The 27,870-nt window shown below is 33.5% G+C and overlaps 2 protein-coding genes across 2 annotated transcripts in view; both read right to left on the reverse strand.

Annotated features, from left to right (window-relative positions):
* Positions 1 to 1,038: 1,038 nt before the first annotated feature.
* On the reverse strand, positions 1,039 to 11,201 carry LOC143181380 (trypsin-1). Its single transcript, XM_076381759.1, has 6 exons — positions 11,082 to 11,201; positions 10,307 to 10,421; positions 7,850 to 8,012; positions 7,190 to 7,398; positions 3,271 to 3,522; positions 1,039 to 1,308 (listed from the first exon to the last, which is right to left on the reverse strand). Exons 1-6 carry the CDS (start codon positions 11,199 to 11,201, stop codon positions 1,187 to 1,189), a joined length of 981 nt encoding a protein of 326 aa, XP_076237874.1. The 3' UTR covers positions 1,039 to 1,186.
* A 3,676-nt stretch (positions 11,202 to 14,877) lies between these two features.
* Positions 14,878 to 27,870, reverse strand: part of LOC143181566 (soluble guanylate cyclase 89Da) — a 47,521-nt gene continuing 34,528 nt past the window's right edge. Inside the window, exons 13-18 of the mRNA XM_076382063.1 lie at positions 20,583 to 20,751; positions 19,328 to 19,484; positions 17,627 to 17,829; positions 16,403 to 16,608; positions 16,006 to 16,063; positions 14,878 to 15,226 (exon numbers count right to left, since the gene is read on the reverse strand). Of these exons, the coding sequence (XP_076238178.1) occupies positions 15,096 to 15,226; positions 16,006 to 16,063; positions 16,403 to 16,608; positions 17,627 to 17,829; positions 19,328 to 19,484; positions 20,583 to 20,751 (924 nt within the window). The 3' untranslated portion in view covers positions 14,878 to 15,095. The remainder of the gene's footprint in view (positions 15,227 to 16,005; positions 16,064 to 16,402; positions 16,609 to 17,626; positions 17,830 to 19,327; positions 19,485 to 20,582; positions 20,752 to 27,870) is intronic.

Raw genomic sequence — 27,870 nt, forward strand, 5'->3', positions numbered from 1 at the left:
GGTTTGAATCTTCTTTTTGGGATATTATAAAGCAAAACGATATAAATGATATATTGTCATTTACTTAAATTTTGAATTTTGCAGAGTTTAGTATTATTAGATATGTTTTTGTTTTGAAAGAAAAAATTCCTCTAATCCTTTCTTTTTTTGCTTACTATGCCAATTCTATGATTCAGATTACAATTAAGAAATAAACTCAAAAATGTTGAAAATTTAATCAGAATATAATTTAATCTTAAGTCTCTGACAATAAGTACAAATATCACGCGTAACTATAATGAGCTGAAAATCATAACTACAGGGTGGATAGAAAATCGTAGTACAATCGCCAAGGGGTAATTCTACGTAAAAAAATAAGGAAAAAATTTGGTACTCAATTTTTTCACCCGAGGTTTAGTTTTCGAAAAAATCGAGTTTGAAGTTTATTACTTTACAAGTACTGTTGAAAATATCCTCTTCGTTACTGCATATATAACTGTGCTCGACGAATTAAAGATAATTGAACGAATTGCAACGTACTACCATTTTTTAGTATTTCATACACTTGAAGAATTGTTTGCTTTAGCTGTGCAATGTTGTGAATATTTTTTTGTACACTTTTTCTTTGATGTGTCCCCATAAGTAAAAGTTCAGGGGTATGAGATCTGTAGACCTTGGATGCTAGTGTATCTTATTGCCACGACCTATCCAGCACGTATATTTTTCGTTTAAGAAATTTAAAACTGGTTTCGTGAAATGTGGCGATAAATAATTCAAGTTCTGATATCTAGAGGTACTTCTTCTAACAATAAACACAACGTATCACGTAAAAACTCTAAATCGAACTATCTGGGTATTTCCTACAGTATCCTATTATTATCAATGTCTCTAAACATTAGTACGGACAAAGACAACTGGTAACAAAATACATAATAAGTAAATCGTATTGCGTAGTTGAGCAAACTCCAAATTCAATTTTCTCAAAAACGAAGCCTCGAATGGAAAAATTGTATACCAAATTTTTTCCTTATTTTTTTTACACAGAATTAATCCCTGGCCAGTTGTACTACGATTTTCCACCCACTCTGTTTAATCGAACACGTCTGTACATCCATTTTTCCATCAACCCAATATTGTCCTATAGAAACGTAAAAACGCTACCAATTTTTGCAAACTTCCATTTTCTGACGATCTTTCCCATTTTTCTTTAATTCGCACATAAACATCCCTCTTTCATGTTCGTGTTGATCCAATTTAGGTACCTGGTCACTCTGGTGTATACCCCTGGGTACCCTTGCCTGCCGCATCCGACGCCCCAGGAAACAATACCTGCAACAAAGGAACAGAGAGTCAACAGAGATCGTTGCATTAGATTATATCGTTGAAGCAATTGCAAGTGCCCTTCGAAAGTAATTACTGCGATGCCCTTTTACTGGTGCTATACACGCTGGGACTATGTATCAAGAAATCGATACCCATCTCTCAGGCAAACGTTGAACTTATTCCATGCCGACGTGGATACATGTGTGCATCTACACGTGTTGCTGGAAAAGGAAATACGCGAGTGACTGGAAGTGAAATTGACTCGGATGCCCCGAAAGCAGATATTTTACTTCGTTTCATTGAAACGGCTTTCGTTTATACTCTTCCCAGAGGTTAATGCTTTCTCTATTCTGACGATCTTAAATTGTTCAGCGGGAGTGGGCTAGTTAAAGTGCTGTGATTTTTTAACGTTTCACAAGGTTGATAAAAAAGATAGTATTTTTGATTAACGTAATATTTAGGAAAGAGAAAATTTCGAATTTTTCTTTATTGATTGATTTCTTTGGTAGTTTGTTCTTTTGAAGAAGATTCTGTATAATTGCAGAGAAATGGGTCTGCAGAAGGAGAGGTACAGTTTTACTTTGAGAGTGTCTCGATAATTCCACCGACCTCGATACTCGCGCTCATTTTCAGTTTCTTTTCGTTACTACAATTGAGGTTCCGTGGAAATTTAGATATATTTTGAATTTCGATAACCTGAGCTTTGATACTCTGAATGTTGATATCCTCAACTTTGATATCTCGAGTATACTGTTCTTTTTTAAACTTGGTAGGTTAGTGGGAGACTTCAAGAGAAATATTGGGCACATATCTTCTCTTGTTACTTTTAGGTCCTTCAGGGTCAAACTCCTCTTAAAAGTTAACATAAGTTTCCCATTTGTTTTAAAATATAATATGTTTCCATTAATCTTGCTGTATTTGGGAGTTACATCTACTCAGAAGCCCAGAAAAGCTATATAAATTCGGGAATTTTTTTTTAACTATGAATGTTAATGAGGTTCTCTTCTAGAAAATACATCTTTCAACTCTACTATACTAAAATTTCGTGAAGAAATATTAACTAAAGTAGATGCAATTGATAGAAAACGTGCTTCCTTTTCGAGCATTTGCTGGTGGACACTCTCGAGCCCAAATAATGCATCTGAAAGCAAAAAGCCGAATAGATGTTAAAAATACATGAAATTTAGAAGTTCTTGACGATCTCCAAATCCTAATTTTGCATTTTATTATAAAATGACGGCCATGTAAACTAGAAATATGGAATTTCGATAGGAAAATCATCCTTTTTTTTAATTCTTGAGGAATTAGAAATAAAAATTAAAATAGTTACGTCGACAGGGACAGCGTAAAGTTCCTAAGAATGTTTGTTGTAAATTTGAAATGGATCGACCAAGTGGTTTTCGAGATATGATGTTCACTGTATTTAAAATTTGTGTTTCGAGAAAAAGTTTTAGATATAGCTTCTTGTATATAAGTAGCAGTGCTCGATCACGTGACTTTGTGTCGTTCAAAGCTGTATGACTTCATTAATTTTTAAGACATCAATATGAAATTTTATGAAATTTTATGAAATTTTCAAGATATACTCTTGAAACCTGTAACTTTCCAAATATGAAAGAAAAACGAAAAATCGATTCTGTTGGCTCATCTGGATTCTAGGTAGATGCAACCTCTTAATATTTCTCTACTGTACAATCCTGTTAAAATAGTGTCAAATGCTAAAGGTTTTAATATTAGATCTACTAGATCAGTCAAAATGACTGGTACGATTACTCCTTATACATATTACAGTCTCTACAAGCACCATCTTTTTTTATCTAACATAGTATTCTTTTTCTTGGATAAAACTAAAAAAATATTATTCTAAATCATGTCCTCTTTCAAAAGTCTTCCATTTTGACATGCTGTTATAAGTAGGCACACATCAACTTTGACAATTCTAGTGTTAATGTAGTACAGATGTCTCACCAACGATTTCAAGCCTGTCACCTTCTTGTACAAGAAGAGGACCGCCACTGTCGCCTTGACAGGAGTCTTGGGCACCGCGGCCGGCGCAGATCATATTATCTGTGATTCGATTGGCGCGATATTTCATCTTACGACATTGCAGCAAACTGAGTATTGGCACTTGTACTTCGTGAACTTTCCCTGCCAGCATTCCTCCTTCGGACGTTCTACCCCAACCGATCACGGTTCCTTCTTTGCCAGCGGGATCGGAGCCTAGAAAAGTTATTATGAATTAATCGAGACATTTGATGAACATATAGCAGAGAAATAAGTATTTGGGGGCTAAATGTTTGGCTTTTCTGAAATTTATGTATAATTACAAAATATGCAATGAAAACTCTAGGGAGTAGATATTCCCTAGAATTTGGAAAATTCTCTATTATCTATTGTCTTTGATTTATTTGGATATATTGAATGTTACAAAATAAAATACGATTATTCTATTTGGTTTTAGAAATTCCTCTGTCAGGAAATTAAGTTGTTTCGGAGAGAAGTGGTGATCTTCTGGGGTATTCCCTATTACGCTGAATGTGTTTAGTAATACAGAGTCATCAGTTTAACTGGAAACTCTCTAATGGCTGTTGGCACCACTTACAATGCTAACAGCACTTAGAATAAATGCTGCTAACACTCGGTGGATTTCAAGATAAACTGGTCACCATGTACCTATGTACTACATATTATACTGCCACCCAAAACTTTGGAGTCACTTGTTAATCCTCATTAAAGTTATACTGCATGGCAAAGCCTTATTAACTCAAAATTTATACTCTCAATAATTATTACAATGTTCTTTATTCCAACTTAAAGCAATAAATTAACCAACTTGTTTACTATCACCTAAATCGTGTGTCTAATAAAGCAAGCAAGTTTGATAGTTTGGCATTAGGAAATGATTTAAAACTTTTAAGTGCTGGTGTATGTATTGATTTCTCATTCTTCAATAAAGAGATTAAGGTACATAATAGAACTTGAGAATGTTTGATTAAAAATGGTATTTTAGGATAACTGTATTTTCAGTTAAAATTATGGTTGGAAAAAAATAGTAAATTTATTTAAACTGTAGATTTCTTTCTTCAGACGAATTTATGTAAAAAATATTTAGATTAAATTTTGTACACAGTGGTGTAATTGGAACTTATTGTTTTAAATAAAGTTTAAAGTTTTACAGCATTTAGTACTTCTGCACTTTCAGATTCATCTATTTTTTCTCAAAGTCTCATGTTGAATCTTCGACTGAGAATTCTCAAAAGAACATAATGTCAATCGATATGCTTTACTTAAATCAAATGCCTAAAGTGGTGCAACTGATCGTAGTTTATTGTTTTGTTTGGCACTAAGCATTCAGAGTTAATTGTTTAAATGTCTGATAATTTGTTTCTGAATGAAGCTCGCACAGGGCCATTCATACAAATGGGCGTCGTTAAGTGGCAATTCAGGCAATAATAGTTTCGCAATAAATTTCATAAATTGCCCATTAATAAATTGTATACGAAGAAGAATATCCAGTATTTGGGGCTCAACTATGTGATATAAGGCGCGTAGCAAAAGACATTACATCATCGTGGTTTATGACTCCGTGACCAAGTGTAATATCATGCTTAAAACTTCGATTTTTAGTTTATATACACTACTGGAAAAATTTATTACGTCACTCGAGTACTGCCCCTGGCAACAAGTTTTCGATCAAACGAAGTTAGTTAAAAATATCGTAGTTTAATTCCCATTTTTTATATTTGTACGATAGCATTTTACATCTAAAAAATTACAATATTTTCTAATAACTTCATATTCTTAGGTTTGATCGAAAACATTTTGTCAGGGATAGTACTAGTGAAATATTGTTAAATTTCAAAGACTCAAAACTTTGTTAGTATCCACTCAACTTAATGTAACAAAAAGTGTACTAAAGTTCGAAAGCTTTTCTTTTTATATTTTAATTTCTTTTTCGGGCTTTATTGTAGGGGCAAAATTTTCTCTTAAAAAATAAGGGTTTGTCAAATTGTAAAAATTTTGTCATGTTTGACAATCGATTTATTGTGTAGGCAATAACATTTGCATTGTTTTATGTTTAATATTGATAAGTATGATCATTTTCTTTAAAAAAAAACGAAATTATATAAAAAAGATGCTTTCTAATGAAGTTATCGCCATTATATTTATATTAATAAAGCTTTGAAGTTTGACAAATTTTTCACAACTTTTCAAATGATGCAATAAATTGTACCAGAATCTTCTAACTATGATTTAGAGCCAGACGTACATATGTGTACAGAATAGAGCAACTAAAACAGGTCACATCAATAACCCACCTGTTATAGAACAAATTTTATCAGGCGAAACTTGTAGGTTTTGAGGAGTACACAATTTAGTGTCAATAATTTTTTATAGGAGGAGATGTAGAAGAGACATGAAGGCCAATTGCACATTTCTTTATGCAAATTTTCGAGATAAAAGTATTAAGCCATTTGTGACAAAAAACCATTACTTTAGTATTTCATTGACTCTTAAGTTAAATACATAAAAAAAGTCTACCTATAATAGCTCTCGAGAAAATAGTTCGTAATACTTTATATGATCCACGCCGTATATTTTTAACTTGCTGCTGTTCGTTATAGCCCCTAAACTTTCAGTTTCTCTGAATAACGGAAGTTTTTAAGAGTCTGGAGAAACTAAAATATGTATCTTAAATAATAGTCTTAATGGATTCTGAAAGTTTTGAAATCTTTAGAAATTTTGAGGAGCTTACTAACTTTTAATAAGGCATTTACGCATAAGGTATTTATGAGCAAATGTTTGGTGAAACCCACTAACCGTAGATTAGATGGAGAATTACTTTTAATGTCTTAAATTTTAAACTTTCAAATGCTCCAGGCTTTCAAATATTTTAATTTGTAAACTTTTTAGTCAAAGTTTCAGATTTTTTAACACTTTCAAATGTTCCAGGCTTTCAAATTCTTTAATTTGTAAACTTTTTAGTCAAAGTTTCAGATTTTTTAACACTTTCAAATGTTCCAGGCTTTCAAATTCTTTAATTTGTAAACTTTTTAGTCAAAGTTTCAGATTTTTTAACACTTTCAAATGTTCCAGGCTTTCAAATTCTTTAATTTGTAAACTTTTTAGTCAAAGTTTCAGATTTTTTAACACTTTCAAATGTTCCAGGCTTTCAAATTCTTTAATTTGTAAACTTTTTAGTCAAAGTTTCAGATTTTTTAACATTTTTAATAGTTAGAAATCCTTACCTTAAATTTTCAAATTTCTAATTTTCAAAGATTCAAAGCAAATTTTCAAATTTAAAAATTTTTGAAGTCTTTTTATGTAGAAAATACATGTTAAAGTCTCGAAAATTAATTAATATTTAATTAAAATTGAGATTCATTACTGAACAGTGTATCACTAGTTTCATCATACTGTAGAATTGCACTTGAGAATCTTTCGCAAATGGATACGCGGCTTGCAGTGGATGATCGAATTATTATAATTAGATGAAAATATTATACATTAAAAAAGTAACATAACTTTTCATAAAAAAATAATTTCATTTTTATTTAATTTTTATTTTAACTTCAAATAAGTATTAATTTGATCAGTTACTTTACTGTATGTTAAAATGAACTCCTATCAACTAAATGAAAAATCAGAGCTATTATAGTAGAGAGAATTAAGTGAACTTCTACTACAATAAATCTCCCATGTTTCCTACTGAGAACATCTACGTAATATTACCGCCGAGCACCAATAACTCAACTTACCAAATGTCCTCAACTGATAAATTGTAAAGACTAATGGAGTAATAAAAAAAAAAAATTATAATAAATATCCTGATTACATATAAACAAAGTTCTACTGCAATTCTATAAAATTTATTATTATTTCTCACCTGAGTGGGGTAAACACACGGGTCGAATGGTCTTGGAAAATTTCACAGATTTTCGGAGTTTCAATAAAGCAACGTCGTGGTTGTACGAGTTCACGTCGAAGTTTTTGTGACGAATGACAGCGCTGACTGCTCTCATTACCGCTTTCCCGTCGGTATTCACGTGCTGATCGTAATCTCCCAGTACTACGCGGATCTTCGAACGCTTCAGTCTGAAAAAGGCATAAAACTTTGCATGAAATCGGAGATGTAGCTTTTTGTGACAGAGCATTCAAATTAAAATAGTCCTTCCAGTTTTATATTTTTATTAGATATTGTAGAATTTGTAGGAGAATATTAACCAATTATTTTTAACAGTAGGATAAGTGTACCCAATGACACCTAATATTTGAGGTTAGCTATATCTTTAAAAAATGAAACGCAAGAAAGCGGTCTCAGTTAATTATTCAGAAATAAAACACTAAGTCAGTATTTTCGCGTAACAAATATTAGCATAGGAAGACCAGAGTCTAAATAGACACTTTTTGCGAGTGTTAATGAAGCATGGATCCAGCTTGGTACCTTAAGAGCCAAGCAACCCCAAGCATCAACGTCATCTCCATTTCTCAAAATTGAAAAATTATCTCGTTACGTGCTCTGAAACGAAGAAAATCAGGAACTCACCTCCGCACGCAGTGAGCCGCTGTAAGGACGTAATCATTGTTAACAAGGCTGGCTCCGCAATGAAATCGACCCTCGTAGACGAGACGCGCGACCCAGGGGTACTTGTTTGGGCTTGTAGGTCGTCCACCGACGATTCGGTTCTCTTGATTGGACACACCGCAGTCTGGAAACACACATCTTCATTTATAGCCGCTCGGTGCGTGCCATTATCGGTGGCTGGAAGTGTTGGGAGCATGCAGAAGCACTTTCCATGTGTGCATAGTAAACTGTTGCATCCGCAGCCAACGCGTAATCACGTGCGTTGACAAACGTTATTACACCCATCCTGGTCAGCTGCAGGATTTTCACTGGATGATGTAACATGTTTACCGAGTTTCTAGGAGGAAAGTTAGCTTTTGTTAGACTTTGGGTAGATAGAGAGCGAAGTTTGGTAAATAGGTTTTTTAAGTTTGGGGGTTCTAATTGGGCTTGATGCTGATGGAGATACTAATGGTCTGAATTAAGGATTTAATAGGATAGTTAGTATTTGTTTTTAAGTAAATGTTGCAAGTGGTTGCTCGTTTTTGTTATTTGGTATTTTAATAATAAATGCAGACTTAATATAGAGACTTTTTAGCCTCTATAAAGAGGATTTAGTCTCTTTTTAGCCTCTATCTTATAAATGTAGTGAATAGTATTTAGAATAAATTCATAACCTAACCTTATTTACAAAAATTACTTAATATAATTTAATAGATTATTTTTTCATTGTAGTCTCGTTGTTACATTCGCTATAGTTTTAGATTATTTAGAATGGAAGAATTTTATTTGTGAGTACTCTCATTCGCCATTTTTAAGAAGACCAAAGTGAGATTCTACGAGTAATAATTTATTACCATAATAAGTCTCGTGCTATAAATTCGCCAGTGAACGACGAGCCCATGTCGACATACCACTGTATCGAACAATAATAATAATAATAGTATATTATTATAAGTAGTTCCTATAATGTGTTGGTTTCATTCGCCATTAAGCTTTAGCTATAAGTTCCTTGCTACTTTCACCATGATTTAATTAGAGTAGAACTTTCATTAACCAAACCTCAATTATTCACAATTTTTGTTATTCCAATTATGGATATAATAATAAGAGTTCAGTAGGTTATTGACTAACACTTAGACAATTATTTGACGATAGTCTGCTAAAGATAAATAAACTAGGTATCAAAAGGATGTTTCAGGTTTGAATCTCCTGGTATTTCGAATAATTGGAGTTTTACTGTAATTTGGAGTCAATGAGCCTTACTTTCACTCTTATCACTTTTAATAAGAAATAAACTACCAGCACATAAACTGGCTTTAGATATGAAATTCTCAGTATTATAAGCAGAGAGGTCTGAGCTTATGGCGAGAAAATACTGTAGTGTGACATTGTACTGGTGTCTGAAATTTTCTTTATACTCAATTTTTTGTTATTGTTAATTAGCGTACTATTAAGAATGGTTCAAGGTTGCAAGTTTGAGCATTGAAAAAAAGCATGTTCACTTGAAATTATTTTCCATTAGAAGTGGATTGAATCTGACTCTGAAAATGATCTCGTTAGTTCGTCTTGAAAGTCATTTGAGCAGGGAATAAGATAGAAGACAGGGGGTGGAAGAAAAAGGGTGTCAAGTAGCTTTCAGCTGGTGCGTTCGATCCATCGTAACTTTTCACTCGTTTAAATTACTTAAATGAAATTTGTTGGAAGGAATAGGAGGAAGTTGGAAATGTACTCCTTTCAATTGTATCTAACTTTGTTCTGAAGGTCAAAGACAATGCTAGATACTTTTAGAAATATGTTAAAATATCTTTCTTCTATAGGAAGAAAAGAGTCGTATAAAAAATTAATTCCATAAAGAATGAATTTCTATTATGGCTCATGAATTTAAAAATTAAATTTTTAAATTTGAATTTGACTTAATTATAAATCTTACCTATTCAAATTAATTAATAGTTACTTTAATGTTATTTAGAAGCTTTAGAATTATTTTTGGATAAATTGTTCAAAAGAAACAAAATAAAAAGTAACCCACTTTTTGAGATGAATTAATTAACACCAGTGATGGTAAATCTAAAATTAGAGAAAATTGAATTTATGCGTCATTAATGTGTCATCATTCATACACACCAAAGTTAGACCTGGGAATTGTTTGAATAAAATTAGTTAAAGACAAATAGATATATAAGTGGTAAGTTATCTTATTTGACAAAGATGATTTCATTAAAAACAATTAACTAAAATAGAAAACTATTTTAGAATGATCTATACTCCTTTCTCATAAAATAAAATTTCCCTTTTCGAATTATCTTTGCGAAAAAAAATAGTAAAATAATACTGACAATTTATTATCACAAATAAATATATCTTGTATTTTATTCAAAATATTGTTTGGCCAGGTCCAGCGAAAGCAAGCAACTAATTTGCATGAATCACTCTTACCGCACGTGCAGTTCCGCACCACTTCATCATCGTCGCCCGAAGTGGTAACTATATCGAGTCCGAACAGTTCGTCAAACAGGAACTTGCCCTTTCGATTGCGCGTCGAATTCGTCGGCTGAAAGAAACGGATCGCCAGTGTCACTCTTCGACTCACTTTCCATTGCAAATAAGTAAGGAGAACGATCGGAGAAAGTGACCATGATCTGAATTATAGGTCAAGGCCTCCATCGTTAAACACGTATTTGCATGAATAAACTAGAATTTTCGCACATTACACATTAGAAATGTGTTAACCGCAGTAAATATTCTCGATATGGTCTAACAAAAGTCACATTATATTCTATTAAAAGTGTTAACGAACAGGAAACAGGAAACCATTGCGTTTCAGTGAAAGTTCAAAGCGATAACAAATGTTAAAGTTAGTAAATGTTACAGACTACGCAATATTTTCAAACTTTCGTCTACCATTACTCAATCGTGAATTAACTTTTTATCATCCAGTCAAGTTTTATCCTTAAGCAAGCATGAAACTTTTTTCATTATCTGTTTCTTCAAAGATCCACCTAATATTGTTTGCAATACCCTAGCCTAGTATCCTAATCAACTGCTAAGTGGCCATAAAATCATCACTATAAAACAATCTAAATACGATAACAAGAAATCTTAAAAAGACCCTATTTAAATTATCCTAGAACGCAATAGAAGAGTCCAGAGTCCACAAAAGAGTCCAAAAGCCTACCAAAAACCCCAAACAAACTCAAACTTGGCTACTCACAGTATCGCTAGCTGACGTTGAATCTCTCACGAACCTGACGTCCAAGGACACAACTTGAGTGACAACCAAGAATACCAAGCCCAAGGTCCAAACGTTCCTAGACTCCGCCCAGCAAGTCATCCTCTTCAATTGTTGCCTGTTGAAGTTTCTGTCCTTTCGAGGTGTCCTCTATTCCACAACCTCACCAGATCCTCAAACCATCTCAGCACTCAGGTTCACGGACGTCTCCATCGCGCACTCGGTCGGCACACCTTCCGCCGCGGGTCTTGCCGAATCTTCTGCCCCTAGACCTCCTCCAGAAGCTGTAAGAGATCACCGAGACGCGGTGCAGACGCTAGCTTTCACCGCGCCGAAGACGCCAGACTGACCGACCAAGACCAAGGCGGCGTTGGACGCTCGCGAAGAAAGTTCTTTCTCTATGTCCTGTTGCTCTTCCCATTCAGTATGCAGCGGCGATCGCACGTGATCCTCTCGATTCGAAATTGGCAAGATCGACGTGGCTCGGGATCCGTGCCCGCCGCTATCGCTCACCTTCGATCTCGGCAGCGTCGCCTATGGAAATCATTGATGTACAGGCTTCACTGACAGTCAATTAGCTGTTGGTCTTCTGGGTACCTTTGACGTGGCAGCTTTCTCGGGTCGAGGTCAGGAAGCGTTCTTGAGAGCTTTAGCTGCGGCTTCTTGTAATGAGGATTGGGAGTCGGAGGGAGTCCTGGGTGGAAGCTGAGGGTTGAAGATTGAAGGTTTTGGATGTCTTAGAAGTGTTCCAACTGAAGGACCTGGTGTTTCTGAGAGTTGCAATAGCTGAAAGGAAGCGAGGATTCTGCTGGCAGTTGGTGGAGGTACTCATCTGCGGTGTCTGTTGAGATGTCCCAAAGCTGGGAGAGCCTTTTCCCACTATCAGGTCGCACGACTTTTATTCATTTCGCCCGACCACCCCACTCTGTTTTAATAAAGACACGCTTTCGGTGTTCTTCCAAAAAATTTCTCTTTTAGAGGGCAGCCAGGCGGGCGAGGATGTGGACATGCTCGTCTTTGTCAAATGGGGTTGTCCAGCGCGATGGAACGACGTCGCAAAAATATGGTCCGTCAGGGATGTTAGTGGAAGGATGTTATTAAAAAAGTTCGTCGTTGTATCGTGTATTGCTTTGGAGTTTTATAAGGCTGCAGACGGCATGTGCTTTTCATGACGTATGACAACAGTTTTCCTACCTCGAAATTATTTTTCAGATTGATTTCATTTAAGTTGGAGGTGTCTGGGAAGGGGTATATGTTTTATGGGGTCTTGGAGGTAGATAGCAGGTGGCGCTGAAATTTTGAGGATTTAGTGAGTGCACCAATTGTGGGAACGTTATTTTGTGTGCGTATATGTTTATGAGTCTGCAATATTTTTGATTAAATTTGTTCCTTTTTTTGTGAATATGTAGTAAAGGATTTGCAATCTGGTTCTTCGGTAAAGAAATCGATAGGATGCTGGATAAATTTCTCTTGCATTGGAGAAACTGATATTTAGATTTTTTCATCTACGTATAGTAATAACTAATTTTATATATAAATAAACAATTAATATTTTTAAAACATTTAGTGAAAGTGTAGTTGCTTTTGCGATTGTAATCCATTTTTGCAACGGTGAGAAACATTTTTTATAAAATGTTATAGAGTCTACATTTAATTAGAGTAATTAATAATTAATAATCTAAAATTTAGCGATGTGTATTACTAGAGTATGACTTTATTAACAGTTTCTACAATTAATATAATAATTACTGGGTTATGTCATGTTCTGGGTTATGTCTGTTATATAAATTTGAAATGGTATTAACTTAGAAGAATATTAACCGTTTATATTTCAAAATAATTTTTACTTTCAAAACAGACTCTTTTATTCCATAGGTATCATCTAATATTAATATTGATATACTTCATATACATTTGAGGAATTTTAAAGAAAATAATTACAATTTCAAGAATCAGTAAAAGTAGTTATTATTGAAAGCAAATTCTTTCCTCCAAAGTTATATCTCAAGGACCTTTTAAAGTCTCAACAGCGCGTAGGTAAACTTTTATTGCTGCAAAATGATTAAAAAAGTTTATCTTAATCACAAATTAAGAGACAATCAATTCAACCATTACACTTGCACCTTGTAGTTACTTTTTCCTAACAGCTTTTACTGACTTTCCCATTTCACACTAGAATACAAAACCAGATACCTGCCCCTTAATTTAATCCGAATTCAAAGAACTGCTTTTCCTGTTTCAATTCGGGAGGAATCAGGAGTTGCTGGTAACGGTCTGAAGGTTTCACTAACCCACATTCACCGTTGAAAGCAAAACGTTCCTGACTACTGACCCGGTTTTCGTTATTGCTCGCTCATCTCGATCGAGGACTCTCGTTTATCTAACATCTTTCCATGATGTCCAGCTCTTTCCCTGAATCACCTTTTCGGTGACCGTTACTTTCGACCGGTTCGTTGCCACCTTTCGCTTTTCGTAATTTTCCTTTGTCCAAAAAGTGTAGTCGCTTTAACTGCAGTGTTGATTCGATGTCAGTGTTGGATTTGGAGGAAGACATATTTTATAAAACCGTATTTATGATGCAATATTCTTACTAAAAAACGAGTCATTTTTATATTTAATACCTCTTTTTATCTTTACTAGTTTTTGAGGAATTTGAGAAATTAGATTTTCAATTTTTTAGTTTTGAATTTGATTAAGTGGATTTTTTCTTCATATTTCTAAGGATTGTTTTCAGCAGTTAAATTACTTACATAAGATATTTATTTTGTAGTTTTTAATAGTTTATTATTATATGTTAAGATCGAGCATTTGACTGTTAACTTTGCTTGCACTTGGTTAATAGAACAGAGGACTTGAGATTGCAACTGAAGCCTAAATATCTAAGTCACTTGTTTAGTGTATTTGTACCCATTAATAAACTTTTCAATTGTACTTGATAAATGTGTTCTTATCGCAAAAAAATTCTACTTTTTTAAATATTTCAAAATTATATATTTTGTATAGTGTTTTTATAATATAGTTAAGTATATAAACATTCTTATAACATTAAATAACAAATATATATTGTGAACACAATTTTTTCTAGTAATAAATTTTTTATTATTACTCTCATTTTTTAGAACTATTTCCTCATCTTTTTTTAATCTCCTTTCTACGGGAATGACAAAACCAATGCATGAATTAATTTTAGAAATCTGCTTATTACACTTTATAAGCTCGATCTTTATATCAGGTTTTGTAACACGTACGTAAAAATTGTAAATAATGTTTCTAATTCAGATATTTAACAAACACTAATTTTGACAGTGATTCAGTAACACAAAATAATTGGCAATTAGATACTTTATTAAACATCTCTTTTTCCAGGAAATGCGACATCACAGAATGTATACAATAAGTTCTCGTTACATGTTCACCAAATTGTATTCGTTACATGTTCATTGCTGTATCCATCCTTTAGGGGACTTTCCCCTAAATCGTGAGGATAGCATCGGCTCAAGTTCAAATAACATAAAAGTAGCCTTCCCCACACGTAATATATATTCAACCCATGAACATATAACTAGAATTTACTGTACACGACAATTGTTTATGTACAGAGGACTAGATTACCTTAACTAATTGTAAGTGCAACGAATTAACATTTAAAATAAATTAACAATCCCCAACGATATCTCTTAAATATTTACAAATACATCATTAACAATTTCGAATAATAAAGAAATCTAGTAATATGCGAGAATGGCTGTTGTACATATTTTACAGTAATACTGATGGTAATCGTTCGTACAAGTACCTTAAGATAAGTAAGGGTTCTAAGTTCGTTGTTGGAAATGTGCGTGGAAAGCTTCTTATCAAGTTCACTGCCCATCATGCACCAGCGTGATGTTCAATTAACGTGAGCTATGCGATTAGCTTTTTGGCATGGTGTGTTGTATCAGATGGACAGCAAAATAAAGAAGTAAAGTGCTGAATAGACGTTGAAGAGGTTAGGTATTATTGTCGAGGTGGTGGGCACACGCACTCGTCGTCGAGATGATCTTTCAACCATCCAATGTAATTAGTTAGTCTTGTGTAAACTCCTGGGAAGTTGGGCTCTGCGCAGCCGCGACCCCATGAGACGATTCCTGCATACAGAAAATTGTAATATTAAATACATCTTTCTGAATTATTCTTTACATGAAAATGATTGGAAAAATATTGTAAGAGATTGGCAACTACATTTTTTTAAATAAATGAAAGAAAACTTAAACAGTTTTTTCGGTATAAATTCATAACTGTCTTCATTGTTCTTTTTTATTACGTTTATTAGACTCCCAAACTCCCATCTTTCTTATACTCTATTGATCAAAAGTTTGTAATCACTTTCAATATTCAGCAAAACCAAGCTTATTTGTTTTAAAATATAATGAAGAGCTCATATAAGAAGCAACCCTTGGGAGTTTTGTCTTTTTCAGGAGGGCAAGAAAGTACTCCAGCATTTTTAATTTTTCAATAGATCAAATTAAATTTAAATAGAAAATAAATACTTCGTTATATACTAATTTCTCGTTACATGTTTTTCGCTATTGCCAATACTTGGGAGGGAAGGGGTTCCCTTGAATTGTGATTCTACCCGACATAAATAATGGCCTCGACATTAAGGGAGGTGAGGATTGCCTGCCCTGTACGCGATATATGACGAATCCCGAGTGATGAACATATAACGAGAATTTACTGTATTTGACATGAATAACTTTTACAGTGAGAAAAGAGACTAGCTTTAAAAATGACAAATGTATATTTTAATAATAAATGACTGAATTTATCCAATATTTTCCACAAATATTAATAATAATAATGCACTAGTTGATATAATTAATTACATATATCAATTTTTATACTAAGAATATGTTTCCAATCTTACCTATCACTTCAAGTTGGCCGTAAGTTCCTTTCACGTGGAGAGGACCGCCACTGTCGCCCTTTAAATAAAATGGTAGTTTAATAGTAAATTACGATTTATGATAGAAAACTATAGCTAAAAGACTAAGCTTTATCGAATATACAAAGTTTCTCATATTTTGATGCCTGCAATCTTTTGTCTAAAATTCTTCACAATTGTTCTCAACTTTTCACATACAGTATATGCACTTTTTAAAGTTATGTTCGTAGCTCACTTCAAGACCACTTCACTGACTATTGCACGTGAGTCTTTGAAGGTCAATGTTCCTCTATTTAAAATATCTGAAACTTTAACTTGGAACAATTCTAATTGGACACCCGAAGAAATGCATAGAGTTAAGAAAAAATTCAGTACTCACCATACAAGCGTCACGTTCGCCCTGCATATAGCCTGCGCAGAACATGTTTTCGGTGATTCGATTTTTCTGATATCCTGCTTGATCACACTCCTCTTCGGATAAAATTGGTACATTCACTTTTCGTAGTTCCTTGCTCACCGGCTCCCTCTCGCCAGTTTGACCCCAGCCAACCACTGTGGCTGTTGCTCCTGTATAGTCGATAGGTTCTGCAAACAAACAAATATTTTAGGTGATTATCAAACATAAAAACAAAGAAGACAGCACATCAATTTTCTAAAAAATCGTTTATAAGAAAATTGGTTGCTATTAAACTTACTCCATAATGTAGGAGTAAAAAAATGAAGAATGAGAAAAGAATGTCTTGCCAATTTGACTAATAGTACATTTCGGCTGAGTTTTTGTAGGCATAGCATTTATATTATAATGTAAAATTTCTTTCGAGTATATACGATTATATAAATTCATATATTTCCAATTCATATAATAAATATAGGTAAAAACATTTTGAGATATAATATGGCTTGGTTTAATATGACAAAAATTCTGTACAGTTAAGTTTACTGATGGCAACACTGCTACAACTTCCGACTGACGGATGCAGATGTATATGGAAGCATAGTTTGAGTGGTACATGATTAAATAATGCTATAGGTTGTAGTAGATTCTGTGCACCTTGCACACTGGTAGTATTTATTCCCTTCGGAGAATTTGAAAAAATCTTTTTTCATTTTTTAAAGAAGATTAACTTTTTTTCGTTGTCTTGAATGTGCTTTTTAAATAATATAGTTATTATTCGTTATAATCTCAACAATGAGCTTATATAAATAGGCTACACGTCAATGAGTCGTTATAATCTTTTCAAAAGTAAAATTGAGTGAAAATTAAACAACAATTTGAGGTAATAGGAGAAATAATGGTGAGTTTACAGCGAGAAAAGATTGTACAAGACGACTTGTTGATGGCTCATTTTCATAGTTTCGAAAGTCAAATTGAGTGAAAATTAAATAACAATTTTAGATTAATAGAATAATAGAAGTCGTGGTGAGCTTATAACGAACAAGTACTATACAAAGTGATGACAGAAGATAACTAATAAATAAACTATAACGAAGGACAAAATCAGTCAAACCGAAATTAATATACTTGTACTTAATAAAAAATCTCAAAAATTCATTCAGAATTTCAAATTCACAAATCTACAATAAAAGAATAAAAAATACTCACTATCCTCAGGCAAGCAGGCAGTACGTACGATGCCATTGATATCCACTGGTCGATCCATCTCGATAATAGCGATATCGTTGTTGTAGCTGTACTTGTGATAGTTTTCATGGACAGTCACTGACTTTACTCGGCGGATGATTGCGTTTTTGCTAGAGTTAGGACGGTCATCAGCCAATACGAGCTTCATGTCTTTCGTATCGTACCTAGAACAGGTTTGGTGCTCTTGCGAAGCTGTTTTATGCTATTTCGCTTTACCCTTTCGGGGCAGATTGGATCAGAAACCCTGTGACGGAATTTTCGAAGTTTAATTTGAAACGTGGGCGAAGATAGTAACACAGTGTGTTTCTCAGTGAAGGTTATGAGAAGTCTATGATACTACGATAATACTATCAGTGTACTATTTCCAATTAAAATTGTGTACGATATATGTAATAGTGTGAATTTTTTAAAGATGTTTTCATCGAAAAATCTCAGTTTTAAATAAAAATCGTTATTTTATTTTTGCTATTTTTATAATGTAGAATGCTTACTATTAGGTGGGTGGAAAAATATGATGAAATACATTATTAAAAAGTAATTTGTAATAATTACAAACTGACTTTTCAAGTATGAGATTAAAAAAGAAAATACTTTTACTAATAAATAATTTTTAATTTATATTGTGACTTATCTTCCACGTCTATAAATAGTTTATTTTTTTCTGTTTCGATATTGAAAGATACCTGATAATTTTGGACAGCAAAAATTCAGTATTTTTTGAGAAAATGGTAACTATTAAAAAGAGGGAGATAGGGTACTAAAGAGCAAAAGTAGAAAGGGAAAATGAAAGAAAAGGTAGAAAGAAGGATGTATACATATAGTGTATGTATCTGGCATAAGGTAATAATTTTTGCTCCGATTGAACTGATACAAAGTCATGCTCCATTACAATAAATTCTGTTATATGTTCAGTGGATTTTATTACTTATATTGGAATCTCCAGCTCTACCACTTGGGAGGAATGCTCCTCGAAATCTGGCTCTATCAGAAATCAATGATCGTCTTAAATGATCGGTCCCACGCGATGAACATACAACGAAAATTTACTATACTATCTTTTGTTTACTTAGGATGTGAAAATCTTTATAATCTATCACCTCGAGACCCCAAAAGGCTAGGGTAGGAATTTCAAATTATGCTCTTTCTAATGGATACATAAGACAGGAGTGTCATATACTGCATACTACACATATAACAAGGTATAACACTACTAAACCAAAAATATTCGTGTTTTTAATAAAAATATTTAATAAAATATTTTCAGCTTAATAACACCAATTACCACTGTCCCCTCGCTCTCAACCATCTACATTTATTTATTATTATAACATGATATTGCACTATTAAACCATAAATATCTCATTTTATTAAAAAAAAGGAAACAAATATTTTTGGTTTAATACTGCTACATCTTGTTATATGTGAAAATAAAAGTTGGGGATGTTCAGTATATACAGTAACTGATACCCTTATCCTACTCCCATTTCGGTCTTTCCTGTCTGCCATTTTGGACAACCAAGACACATAAAAGCCAAGGAATGGTAATACTAGAGATATGAAAATCGTTTATTGCCTGGGATAAAAGGTACTTCCTGTAGATATAGGTCAAGAAGAAGAAAACAGGTGGGATAAGTGAATGTGTTTTCTGGTGTCTATTCTTACCGCATGCAGTGAGCTGCCGTGAGCACGTGTTTTCGGGTGATTAAGCTGCCAGCGCAGAAAAATGTGCCTTGTCTGTTTAAGCTGACCATCCAGGGGTATTCGTGTACACTCGTCACGTTTCCACCGACGATCCTTATTTTTCTGCCCATCCCACAAACTGCAATAAATGTTTAGAAACTATTAGACTGTGGATACTTATGCAAATTCCTGTTTTCATAAACACAATTGGGTAAGTAGAACCTAATTAGGGATCTGCTATGTTTGTAGATTTCTGCAAAGTAAATGTATTCTGTAATTTTTTTGTCACGTAATGCTACTCAAATTCTCGATCATTGAATGTTTTATGTAAATATTTCTCAAGGAATATTTTCAAGTAACGAAGTAATCAAATTTTAAAAATGTAACTGATGCTTTCTTTCTTCAAGTTTTTTCGTATTTTGTAGTCTTGAAAGTATGTTCTAAAGAATTTCATTCAAATTCATTAAGCACGTTAGAGGTACAATGCTATTTTTATATATGTTCATGACTTAAAATATGTCAGGAGCATGTAAAGTGTAAGTAACTCGTCCCCAGAGATCAGGAACTATTGTTATAAACTCTAGGAGATGTAGAAGAATAATTTTAGGATAGTGCATGTGATTTATAGTATTGCTAATACATTTTCTGCTACTGCAACTTGAAACTGGAGACTTTGAACGCGGTTTTCTTGAAACTGTGTTTTTAAAGTGTGGCTGACACGATTCTGCTGAAAGCTGAGACTAATAGGCGGATTTACTTTCAATTTTTTATACATGGGAAGAAAATGTTTGTTCGTAACCTGAACCTTAAAAAATGTGATATCTCCAGATGAGATTATTTTTTCAAATATTAAAATTATAAATGTCTACAAAAATGTGGATATATTTCATAATCGATTTGATCAATCCTTATTTGTTATTCATTTTTATTCGGGCCATTGGGATATTTTCTTTTTAAGTTAAGATGATTAGAGATATTTAAATTGTGCTAGGTCAACAGAAGCAACTTTTTGAAGAATATATTTTCAATCATTTCTATTTTCTAAACTATTTTCTATTTTCTATTTTCTATTTTCTTAAATAACTTTGTGGTAATTTTACAAAATTGACACAACTAGAGAATCGAAAAGGTTAATAGTTCCATCAGTTTAAAAAAGAAGAAACAAAACAAAAATGGGGACACTTGAAATAGTGACATTTGTAAGGTTGATTGCTTAAATTGCAGTTTTCTTAATTACCACAGTCGTTGCAGACATTTGGCCTCTTTGAGGGAATTGAGGGCGGTAAATTGAAGTCAGTGTAAGATGCTTCATCTATTGGTTGGAGTTCATCGACTTCTGCATTCGTGATATTGTAATGTATCTGAGCGTTCGACCTTGGTAAATTCTTTTTACCATCTGGTGACATCTGGAAGATAAAAAGAGAAATATGACGATACTTCTTGTGTAATAATTTACAAACACTTGCATCATAGACTTAATACTAATATGTGTTTATTGTATTAAAATTATGAATGCACTTATTATTAGAACGGTGAACTTCTATGAAAATTATGTTACTGTGTAATTCAACATTGTGTGTACTTTGTTATTTATTCACAATGGTATATTCCTCTGTAAGAAATACTTCAAACACAATTTTTCATAAACAAGGTGACTTGTCACTCCGTTCCAGATAGTTATCTAAATTGAAAAATTATCCACTTGAAGTCAAGCAATTTAATTAATGAGAACTTCACTTGAAGCTTGAAAAAGTATGTAAAAAAAAAGAAATAAAAAATAAACGACAGGTTCATATTAGCAAAATAGACCCAAGTACCTTGGCCATTCGCATTCAAGTAGGTAACTAGTTTAACTAATCTAAACGAGTCCTTATGGTCTCCCAGCTCCGAAGCTGCCTATAGGATCCAATCGTTGTAATCACATAACAGCAACAACAATCCTTTTCCTATCTAAAAACCGCTTATAGACTGAGTCCTGGGCTACAATCGCTGAAAACAGGCAATAGCAACAACATCCTTTCTCTTTTCATCCAATTCTACAGAAAAAGAACAAAAGATGTCATCGCCTGTGTCCAGCAATTGTATCCCGCTTTATTTCGGTCATAATGGATAAGAAGACAGTTGCCCTACAGAACGTCTAACGATTGTATCCCAGCCTGTACCAGTTTAAATGTACCATTAAAAGAGAGCAACATCCGGACTCACCACTCGCGGTAGCGCGTGGGCGCAGCAGCATATCCAGAACAAGATCACGAGTTTGCATCGCATTGTCGCGGGACTGATGGGTTCGCGAGTGGCGCGTGTTGCAGCGTACACAGTGGGCGATTCGATGGTCGACAGGTGGGCAGACTTGGCTCGATCTTGGCTCTCCCGCTGATGTACAGTGGCCCAGTCCACGTGCTCACGGCCCGGTGTGAGAACTCTAAAACTGTCGCGATCGTTTTGCCGTTTTATAGTAAATTATAAGTATCAAAGGACCCCGGGCCCGCTGGCTGGTGGGGATCGTCAACCTTGACTGGTGCGTTTGCATTGGCAGATGTTGCATGTGACAGCCTTTAAATCAACGGCGTGCGCCGTTGTCTCACCTGTACAGACGCCCAGCACCCACACAACGACGCGGTGCCAATGTTCCCGCGTACGAAAGGCATCCCACGAGGCTGGGCGCCTCGCAATCGAGCATCGACCACCAACGACCAATGTCAACCCCGACCACCACCCACTTCGCCTCTCTCTCCCCCCCAGACCCTTCGCGTCCTTCCCGTCTTCCTTTCAGAGATCCAGCAGATTGGATCAATGTCAGTTTCGTCAGACGAGTGTCTTCGCGCCTCCCGTGATCTGTCCATTGTCTTGGGCGGAAGGCTGTCAGAGATAGCGCGCGCGCACGGTGGCTCAGAAGGGGACAATTTGAGAGCATTGGTTTTTCTTTTATTTGGCGCCATTTGTGTAACGTGGAGTTTGAACTTTGTGGAGGAAATTGTTTATGGTTTGTAGGGTTTAGGTCTCTGTAAGGTCTGGATTAGATATCAGAGGACTTCGATGGAAGACTATGAGAGTTGTTTTACTTAGGACACTTTGTAAAATATGAAGTTTGAATTTTTTGGGAAAGTTGTTGATAGCTTGGAGAGATTAGGCCTGGGATAGGTCTGAATTAGGTATTATAGGAGTTATGTTGGAGATCATAAGAGTTTTTTTACTTGGGACTTTTGTGTGATGTAGGTTCGAAATTTTCTGGAAGAATTATTGATTATTTGGGTTTAGGTTTAGGTTTCTATTATGTGTGAATTGGATATACGAGCTTTTTCACTTAAGACATTTTGTGAAATGTGGGTTTGGAATTTTCTGAGAAAAGTTGTTAGGTTAGGTCTGTGTTAAGTATCGTGCAATGTTCATGTCATGGTAATTTTTGATTTGGTTGAAGTGGTGAACTTATAGAGAGTACAATGTACATTTTTTGATTAATTTGTGTATCTATTAGTTGCCTTAGGTTTATCAGAAACGAACGCAAAATAAAAGTACAGGATATACCTAATAGGAGTACCTACTAGGATGTAGTAGGCTTAGTTTTTCGTGATGAAATTTTCACTGTTTTTCTTATTTTCAAAATAATATTTTGTGAATGTATTCTTCCATCTATGACAGTATACAAATTAGTCATCGTATTTTAACTTTAAATAAATGTCTTCTATACTCTGTGAATTCGTTGCTGGTACTGATTTGCGAGTTTATAGGGAGTAAGTGCTAGAATTCCAAGAAATAAATAAAAAGGAAAGAGAATCTACACATAACGAAAAAGTGCTGTTAATATTTTTACATTAGCATTTAAGCAGTATTAACGGTAGAATTTTCAATAATTAGTTTCAGTATATCTATTTTTATTAAAGCCAACATAACAAATTTTTGAAGAAAATAATGTTTTAATCATTTTTGTTATTTTAATTCTGTTGGTACTTTTATTGTTAAAGAGGAACAGTTTAAAAGAGACATAAGCCTGATTGAAAGATGGAAATTTACCAGTTTAGACATTATCATCAATGTCCCTTATTGGTTTGTCAAACGCTGTGGATAGTCGACTCGTTGGCGTCATGCGATTAGCCTGATTTACGTACTTGTTTCGTCCTTATCATTTTGAATTGTTTATACCCATGTATGTACGTATGTAAGTGTATAGCGATTTATGAGAGTTTTGCCTTTAAAGGCATGTTACTTGCTAAAAATTGTGCTTCAACTTTTGCTATTAATAAAAAATTAAACTTCATTTTGAAACCAGGTAGAAAGTGATTTACACAAGAATTTCTTTAGTCATAAGTAATTGAAATTTAAAAAGAATTGTAGTCTGTTTTATGAGAAAATATATTTGTGAATGAATTTTCGAAGAAAATTGGATTGTGAGAAAAATTTTGATAAAAGAGGTGCTATCTTGCGCTTTCAGGAAATTGCTATGTATATGTATATAGCATCTTCTCGGTATACGCTCGCTGCTGTTCTACTGTTTCTACTTTCTTTCTTGAAGTTACTCTCATTTTCTTTCAGTCTCGTCCCTGACAAGACAAATACGAATTGTTGACATATGAATTGATCTTAGAACTGTGAGTACTCTCTATAAGCCAATACTAGCGCGTTGCAATTGCAAGATTATAGCGAGTGGAAACTGAATTTTTGTAATGGAAGAATGATGAGAAATTAATTAGTTTAATGAAGAAATTAGTTCCATTTTAAATAATAAAAACAATATTTAAGCAAGACTCCTAGAATTGGATTTCTTAATGATTTGTCTTATTCTTTTACATTTCGAGCCACTATACGATTTATGTTGATGAAATGATGATTTGTTTACCAGAGTGGTAAGTTTGGATGTGTGTAGTTTTTGCTGTGAATCTTTTAAATGATCGATCATGTCGCTGAATCTCTTTCAGTGCTTCATCAGCATAGCTTGCATGATGCATCGAATCTTAACTTAGGTGCCATTTTTAAAATTGGAAATATTTTTAGTCCAATAGAATATTATAATAAAAAATTATAAAATAAGAAATAACAGTAAAAAGAAATAATACAATTTCTTTATAAAAAATCTTGTAAAACTAAATTCTACATTTACAAGTCGTTAAGTAGATTATGATTCAATATTAGATTCCTACAGTGAAAATTGCTAATTATCTTTTATTACTGGTTCAGAAATAGGAAAGATACGTTATTTGAGAGACGTGGATGCAGTTATAAAAGCACATGATATTAAACAAACATTAAAAAATCAAGTGATTTTAGTAATAACAGATAGACTTTTTAGCAACTAACTTTCTATTAATAGAATTATTCGAGCAGGCTAGTAAATCCTGTATGTTGGAAGACACAATAAATATAAAGAAGGTAAATGTAGGATATAAGCGAGAGGTTTCCCTTTCACGCTCCTTTAATCTTTATGCGCAACTGGTTACAGAATCTCAGCATATGTGTAGGAAAAGATACGAATGTCTTCAGCTTTCCGTTAAGATATTAAGACACTTAAAAGATAAACTCATTTATTTGAGATTACTTACTATAATAATTACTGATCAATATTTGATACCAGTAAACTATGACAAAATGGAGAATAAAACAAATGTCTCGTCATACGATCTTATTGACAAATATTTTATTATTTCGTCAACCTGTTTTTTATTCAATTGTACAGTACTACGTCCATTGTAAAAATTCGTCGAGTATTCTTAAAAATGTAAATTTGTTATTATTAATTCTATTCTCAGCTACAAATCGTTCATTTGCTGTAACAATGATTCAATTAAAAAATCATAATTTTTTGAGAAATGACACAATAACATCCTTTCATACCAGAATCGGTTTTTTTTGGTATTTTTCATTTATGTCATTATTATAGCAAATTGGACATAAATAGATGTATGATTACTGCATCAAATTATAATTCTATAATATAACACACTTAAAAAAAACATTTTCTACAACTATTAATAAAAGAAATTGCATTTTTAACTTTCAATGCATTTTTAAAGAAATATTCTCTTTTTTCAGAATTAAACAGACTTTAAAATTTATGCTATTATAAAGTTAAAAAAGCAAGACACAAGATTTTATCATCTGACTACAATTATAATTCCAATATAACAAAGCAAATATAAACGTCACTTTTTTATTAACATTTTTACATAATCTATGCACCTAAATTTGCATCACATTTCCCAGGTAGCACATGATGTCTTCAAGCCGTCTATTTTATGTCCATTTTATGTCTGAACGTATAACTTTGGACGTCTTAAAAGCATCCGACAGCGTGCGTCTAAAAGACTTTCGAAATTTACATTCATAAAACGTCTTAAAGACTTGTGCTTTTAGACGTTTTAAAGACGTCTATTTTTTGTGTAAAAGATTAATGTCTTTTAAGACGTTCATATTGATTTGTAACTTTGGATGTTTCATAGATGACTTTTGGACATTTCTGAAGTTTACTGGATGTTTTTAAGACATCTTTAAAGCGTCTCTGTGCTGTACGAGTTCGCTTCTCCGACATGCGACCAATTAAAATCAGCTTCATCAAGGAACCTTCAATCTAGGTGGATTCCCCTTTATTAAATGAATTATGCATTATCTCTTTTACAAGCCACGTAGAACTTCGAAATTAATCCCTGGCAAGGATTCCCTCGGGGCCCATGGAACAGCTTCGAATCGTGGGTGAACGGTTCCAAGAAGTTCCTGATACGATGGCAATATTGTTGGTGGTTTACCATTGCCGCTGGAATGGGGTCAATGTAACAGCTCGCCCTTGTCTTTGGATTCGTAAGGCTAAGGCAAACATCTAACGAGGAACAGAGGAAACGACTGTTCCGCTGCTCTTTTTTCTAACCTGTTCCTAATTCGCTGGAGAGGTGTTGCAATCCTTTAGCGGAGAGGGATGCTTCATGTTCAGATAATTACGAGTTGTGCTCTGTTCAGAAGTAGGCAGACGGATATTATTCATCGATTCGGCAGATTGGGTAAAGGTTTCAAGGTCCACGACGCTTTTGAAGGACAGAGACATTCACGAGTTGTTGAATTTTAGAGTTGTAAGTTACGTACAGTGATTAGTATTATATGTTTTCAGACACTCGTGTCAAGACGCAATTATTAGATATTGTTTAAATATTAGAAAAAAAAATCAAAAAGGTGAAGATTCTATATAATATTACACATAGATGTGTGGATACTTTACAAATTTAAGTTTCATAATTAAGGTTATCTTTTGTGCAGGTGTGACTATTTCACTTGACAATGAACTGTACAACTCGCAAAAGATATTATTAAACAGTAAAAAATGTTACAATATTTTCTGGCAGAGGAATAATACTCAGCGTTGATGTGTTCCAAAAAAGAATGTTTTAAGATGTGTTATGGAACAGAAGTAACATCCAATAAAAATCTAAACATTCGTAAAAATATTGCCATTCGAATTCGATACTTTAAATTTACAAAATTTTTGAATAATTGTGTAGCATACAAAATTTGGAACTTTTCTTTCATTTTACTTGGTCCTTGCTTTTGAGAAGGCAAATTCAAATTGCTAGGGAGAAATTTCATACTTTTCATGAATTCTTAACTGGTTCCAAATCGAGAACAAATATCAAGAAAAAATTAATACAATTTAATATTCGTTATATTTTAAAAACGAATTTGTTTAAAAAATGTACTTAAAAATGCTGAAATGAGCCTCACTTTCTAGGTCAGTAAGGCAATCAAACCAAGCGCGATAGTTCATAAGCTAGTCTACTCTTATGTCAATGACCTCGTCCATGATGACGCTCCAAACTTCAAATCCTGTCAACTTTTTTAGAAAAAAGTCCAACACATTCTTCGTTTCTATTAACAAGCTTAAAAAAGACAAGGCTCGAGCATAAATTATTTTAACTAAAAAGTAAAAAATAATAATTGATACAATCTGAAACTATTTTTACTTCATACGTCTTTTGAAATAAAGCAAATTACTTTTGCTGTAAGGAAAATTACTTCAAGATAATTATTTATACTATTTATCTACTTTAAGTAGTAGATGCCATAATTTTTAACGACTGTTTATCGATATTCATTACAAGCTGTTTAATTGGTAATCAAGAATCGGCCAAATTTGGAGGAAAATAATTTGTTTCCTTAAGTTAGAAAAATATCTTACCACTACCATGATATTTGAGTCAATTCTAGTTTAACAAAAAAGAAGAAATGTTAAAAAAAAGGTTAAGTGCCTCAAGTAAAGAATTCATTACTATCTATTAATAATAATCTTCAAACATTGAGCATATTTATTCATATATTCCCATTTTTTTCAACTGAAGTCAGAATCTGCCGATCACCTTTTATTAACAATCATTGTCATTCCTCGACCTCGCCACCGATTGCTTCGCAGAAATTGGTACAGATACCGTTACGTTCAGTACGTATTCCGTATGGAAAAAAATGATGGCATTTTGGGTCACGTTTCGCTGGTAACGAGGCACCGCTCACCTTCACATCGAAATTTATTACTTTCATGAGGTTGCATCCCCTCT

This window comes from Calliopsis andreniformis, chromosome 7 (genome assembly GCF_051401765.1).
Source record: "Calliopsis andreniformis isolate RMS-2024a chromosome 7, iyCalAndr_principal, whole genome shotgun sequence".
NCBI classification, from domain to species: domain Eukaryota; kingdom Metazoa; phylum Arthropoda; class Insecta; order Hymenoptera; family Andrenidae; genus Calliopsis; species Calliopsis andreniformis.

Coding starts and splice junctions, on each gene's coding strand:
- LOC143181380 (XM_076381759.1), bottom strand. CDS start 11,201: ATGACTTGCTGGGCGGAGTCTAGGAACGTTTGGACCTTGGGCTTGGTA. Junction 8,013..10,306: donor GGTGCGGAACTGCACGTGCG/GTAAGAGTGATT, acceptor GTGTGTTTCCAG/ACTGCGGTGTGTCCAATCAA. Junction 7,399..7,849: donor GCGGCTCACTGCGTGCGGAG/GTGAGTTCCTGA, acceptor TGCCTTTTTCAG/ACTGAAGCGTTCGAAGATCC.